Source organism: Quercus lobata, chromosome 4 (assembly GCF_001633185.2).
Source record: "Quercus lobata isolate SW786 chromosome 4, ValleyOak3.0 Primary Assembly, whole genome shotgun sequence".
In the NCBI taxonomy this organism is placed as follows: Eukaryota; Viridiplantae; Streptophyta; class Magnoliopsida; order Fagales; family Fagaceae; genus Quercus; species Quercus lobata.
This window is the reverse complement of record NC_044907.1, coordinates 49,247,611-49,252,773: the sequence shown is the minus strand read 5'-3', so window position 1 is coordinate 49,252,773 and position 5,163 is coordinate 49,247,611. Positions and strand designations below refer to the sequence as shown.

At 39.6% G+C, this 5,163-nt stretch overlaps 1 protein-coding gene across 1 annotated transcript; it reads right to left on the bottom strand.

The window, feature by feature from the left end:
* Positions 1-473: 473 nt before the first annotated feature.
* Positions 474-2,972, bottom strand: LOC115985391. Its single transcript, XM_031108332.1, has 4 exons — positions 2,386-2,972; positions 1,632-2,344; positions 1,190-1,426; positions 474-1,075 (listed from the first exon to the last, which is right to left on the bottom strand). The coding sequence occupies exons 1-4, from the start codon at positions 2,970-2,972 to the stop codon at positions 474-476; spliced, it is 2,139 nt and encodes a 712-aa protein (XP_030964192.1).
* Between the last annotated feature and the right edge of the window lie 2,191 nt (positions 2,973-5,163).

The following is a 5,163-nucleotide window of genomic DNA, read 5'->3' as shown; positions in this document are numbered from 1 at the left end:
TTTGGAATTAGAGCAATGTTTGTTTTATTCAACTCAGCAATAGGCATATTAGAATTTAGCACATTTAGAACCATATCAGTAACACTACTGCCTACAATATCCCAATATTTAAGAAAAAATATTGCAGACATACCATCGGGTCCAGGGGCCTTAGTTGGATGCATTTGCTTTAGTGCAGTGAGGATTTCATCTCCGGAGAACTCTTTAATCAGCTCTCTGTTCATTTCATCAGTAACCCGAGTTGGTATTGCTGTTGTAACGTCATCAAAGCTTGCTGGCTGGGACGATGTATATAAATTTCTAAAATACTGTACAGCAACATCAGCAATAGTGTCGTTTGTATCATACCAATTTCCATTATCATCCCGGAGTCCCAAAATAGCATTCTTCTTCTTCCTTTTAGATGCTCTAAAGTGGAAGAATTTTGTGTTGCGATCCCCTTCCTTTAGCCATTGAACTCTTGACCTTTGGTTCTAGTAAATTTCCTCGTTGTCAAGGAGTTCGTTTAAATCCTTCCTCAAACTATTTATTTCAGCCCCAAGATTACCATCAGAATCACGGAGTACAAGAGATTGGAGAGCTGTCCTTTTTGCTTGTATCTGTTTAGGAATATGGCCAAAGACTGAGTGACTCCAGCTTGTAAGGTCCGCAGCACACTTCCTAAGGCTAAGTGCAAGTCCCGCTGGGGTACTTGTGTCTAGACAGGCATTCCAAGTCTCTTGGATAACTTCCTTACATTCCTCTCTGTGCGTCCACATCGCCTCAAAATGGAAACGGCACCTCTGTGGAGGCTGCACCACCACCATATTAGAAACAAGCAAGGCACAATGATCAGAGGTGGAGTCGATGAGATGATGTACCCTCGTATTTTGGAAAAAACTTTTCCAGTCATCCGTTGCAAGCACCCGATCAAGACGCATATAAATCCTATCAACCCCCTCTCTCATGTTACACCATGTGAAATCAGATCCATTGTAACCCAGGTCCCTAAAGTTGCATAGATTAATCACATTTCTGAAACCGTCCATTTGATTTTGGGACCTTTGAGCACCCCCCTGTTTTTCACTCATTGAAACTATTTCATTAAAATCCCCCAGGCAGAGCCAAGGGAGCTAGTATTGATGATGAAGGGAGGTTAAAAGCTTCCATGATTCATGTCTTTGGTGTGTTTCCGGGTGACCATAAAAACCGGTGACTCTCCATTTAAAACCAGATTCAGGCTCAGTGACAATGGCATCAATGTGATGAGGGCCGTAGGATACTATGTCAAGGGAAGTATCCTTAGTCCAAATCATTGCAAGCCCACCACTCTGACCCTTGCTAGGAACAAGAAGGCAATTTAAGTGAGACATAAATCTTCTTTTCTTGTTTGATTCTCTTTTATTCAGTTTTGTCTCCGCAAGGAAGACAATTTTGGAGCCCAATGCTGCATAAATTCACGCAGCACTCTAACTGTCCGGGGGTTCCCAAGCCCCCGGCAGTTCCATCCAAGGGCAATCATTGCTCCCGGCGGTGCTGCAAGGCAGCCACCGCCGATATATTATCAAGGGGGGAAGAGTGAGGAGGAGAGAGAGCAGTGAATAAACGTTTTTGAGCTCTGTTTTCTTCAACTTCTAAATATTCAAACGTACCTGGCCTTTTGAATCCTAGTCTCACATCTGAATTAAACATTTCTGTGTCTAAGGCCTGTGTTTGATGTTGGGCTACTTGTCTAGCTATTTTCTTCATATTGGATTTTTTCTTTTGTTGGGTATCTTTAGTAGGGCCTTGCACAGAAGGAGTGGCCACACCTTTGCACTTGCGGTCCAGTTTTTGCCTTAGTGGACTAATAGCTTCATGGGCTTTTCCTTTTATCTCTTGCGCTTGGCCCACAGCAGAGTGCTCATCTTGCTTTTCTTCTTTTGGGTTCAGAGAGCTTTGTGGTATTTCCTTAATGCTATTGTCACGTGAAATCCCTTTAGCTTTCTCCCTACGCTTCAAATTTAAATTTTCAGTCTTGTCCCATCCATCCTGAGAATCCGCCGTCCGTAGGAGCAGAGAGGACAGATTTTTTGCAGAGGAAACCCCTTGGACAGACCCCAAAGCCGGGTTTGTGTTTGACCCATTTGTTTCACCGAGGCTGTCAGGCTCAGCCATGCCCAGGACGTTTGCAGAGGCGCGCATTCCAGCAACATTAGTGCCTTCTGCCGCCGCGGTTCTGCCTTCACTACTGGTGGACCGGGATCTGCTCGGTCCCCATTTTGAATCCCAGCCCGCTCTCATCCAGTCACCGTATTGGTTGCCTGTCTCATGCTCTACCGCCGCTTCCAAGCAATGCTTAACATCATGCCCGATCTTACCACACCTGAAACAAAGCGTAGGAATCCTCTCATACTTATAATAAACCCAATGCTTCCCACTCTCTGGACTGGAAACGAAACCTCCTCTGCGAAGAGGTTTGTCCAGCTGAACTTCGACTTTAATGCGCATGTACTTTGCTTGATCGGATTGCCAGGATCTTTATCCACCTCAAGGAAATTTCCTATTGTGCCTCCTACATCTTTGCCTACTTCCCCATTCATAAACTCAAAAGGAAGGCCCCATACTTGGACCCAGAAAGGAGAGTGAGTAAAGATAATGTTTGTTGAGGTAAGGCCTGCTCTCCAGCGACATAAAAGGAGCAAATTGTTTTCAAAATTCCACGGGCCACTCTTTTCGACCCATTCCATTTGAAATCTAGAGCTGAACTTAAACTGCCAAATACCATTACCTACATCCACTATCCGTAGATCAGATCCCAACTTCCATGCCATTCTGAGAGTATTCTTGAGAGCACGGCTATTCTGGTGGCGATCTGAAAGAAGCTTTCCAAAAAGGCTTAAAGAACATTCTTCAAGGAGGTTGCTTTGGGTTTTGCTTGTGATGTAGATTTCTTCTCCTTCTTCTTTGGTTAGTTTGAGTTTTTGGAGGTCATTTAGGACTGTTTCGTCCATGGTAGTGATGGAAAAAAGGTTTTTTGACAAGAGTGATGGAAGATGGTTTTTTGATATGGCGATGGAAAAAGGTTACTGTACATAGAAGAGAAACTGAAAATGGGTAAGAAAGACCCTAGTGAAGGGAGGAAAGACTCGTGTCAGCCGAGAGGAAAAGCTCCTACTGGGGAGAGCAAGGCCTGTAGCGGGTAAAATATTTTTAAATAAATAATATTTTGTATTTTATGATGTTTGGTACTTTGGTGCATTCAAAAATTTGTGGACAACAAACATCCACGTAAAATATTTTCTGACCAACTTATGCTTCCTGAGTTCCTAAATATGGTCTTACACCCTTCACTTTGTGTCCCTACCATCATCTTCATCCACACCTCATAGACTAGTTGTCCATCATTTATTTTTGTATTGCCTCTTTGTGTAAATGGAAATTATGGAATTCTTAGGGGCCTTCTTAAATTTTTTATTTTTTTTTAAATAATCTTAGGGGCCATGTGTAATTTTAGGGGGGCTAAACTTTAAATGTTGATATAAATATATATCTTATAAAAAGTAAATTTGATTGAGGGGGTTGTTGGGGACACATAGGTCCCTACTTAAGCTGGCAATAAAAGTATGCCCTGGTATAGATTTGGAAACCAATTGAGCTCCACTAAATTTACTTTAGTATGACTAATGACTATGACAAAAAAATGAAATTGAAATTTTTTTGCCGAAAGTACGGAAAAAAAAAAAAAAAAACTAAAAGCTAGCTGAATAGTAGTGGGATCCATGAATAATACAAGAAATGCAATAAAACCCAAAAAGAATAGCAAAAAGAAGCTATAAATTCTTATAAGCTAAGAAATTCATGGTCAATGCCACTGCTTTCTACTTATTTTTGTATAAAATATTTTTTGGAATATAATTTTCCTATCTTTGACGTTTGGGGCAATAAAAAATTCATGGTCAGCAGAAACATATACATAAAATCATTTTTGTTCTACTATGAGAATGTGTTTGGTGCAATCATTTTTGCCAACAAAAAAAATGTTTGGTGCAATCATTTTTGTCAACAAAAACATGTTTGGTGCAATAAAAGATTCAGCTTGTGTTTCATACACATTCTTGACCCCTTTCACTCCTTTGCAGTTCCATTACTACCAATCTACCATGAACTCCCTCTCCCCAATGCTTCACTGCTTTTATGCTGCTGTTGCCACCTCCCTCCCCTTACTCCTTTGCATCGCTACTATACTCTTTGGTGTAAGTTGTATAGGTACATTGAAGCATAATTAGTGTGGTTTGACTTGATGGCCTAGCTCCATAGCGAAAATCCCTACGTGGCTACAACTTTGACAAATAAAATTGTCTGTTGCAAGACCCCCATTGGGGGTATATATTGAGTGAGAGCCTAGGCTAATCATACACTAACCCTAGGATATTATACAAGTTAGAACGTGCAATATAAGTACTATTGTACATTAGTACAACTTGTAAATCGACATTGAACTTGGACTGATATCTCATACATTCTTAATTGTGATGCAAGTCTATCAACGATAAAGTATCACTTATTCCAAAAGGTTGAATTGATAGGAAATAATGAATTTAATCACTTAATTATTATTCTTAAACTTCCCTTTATGTGTGTGCTCCGACTATCAATCAGGTTGGGACTAGGCTTTTACATATTAAATTGTTAAATATTAGCATTGATATACCATGTTTAATATGCTAGTATAAATGCGAAAGCGAAAGTATAAAGTATAAAATACAATAACATATGAGGATTACGTGGTTCAGCCTAACGGCCTACTTCCACGGAGGAAACCCTAAAGGGTTACATCAATAATATATTATAGTATAATACAAATCCTGTGTTATAATGAATCATAACATATGTATATATAATAGACTAAACCTTAAACTAATAGACTTTTATTACAAGTAGGAGACTTGGCTTGCACACAAAGTAGAATTAGGTTTGGGCTTATGCTAATAGGCTAATATATCTCTAACATAAAAATGTCGGACATTAAGGTAAAGAAACAAAAAAGAAAAGAAATTATCCTTGTAACTGGATAAGGGATGCATTTTTTTAGTAGTTTTTAATTTGATTATGTGTTTTGCATCACTCATATGAACTATATAATTCATTGCTCGGCATGATTTATTTGCAATATATTCATGCTAATATATCCTTTGTGTTCTT

What these genes read in the sequence shown, in the direction of transcription:
- LOC115985391 (XM_031108332.1), bottom strand. Translation starts at nt 2,972, where the DNA reads ATGGACGAAACAGTCCTAAATGACCTCCAAAAACTCAAACTAACCAAA. An exon ending in ACTAGGATTCAAAAGGCCAG is followed by an intron (nt 1,427 to 1,631) that starts GTACGTTTGAAT and finishes GAATTTATGCAG; the next exon opens with CATTGGGCTCCAAAATTGTC. An exon ending in TTTTAAATGGAGAGTCACCG is followed by an intron (nt 1,076 to 1,189) that starts GTTTTTATGGTC and finishes TTAATGAAATAG; the next exon opens with TTTCAATGAGTGAAAAACAG.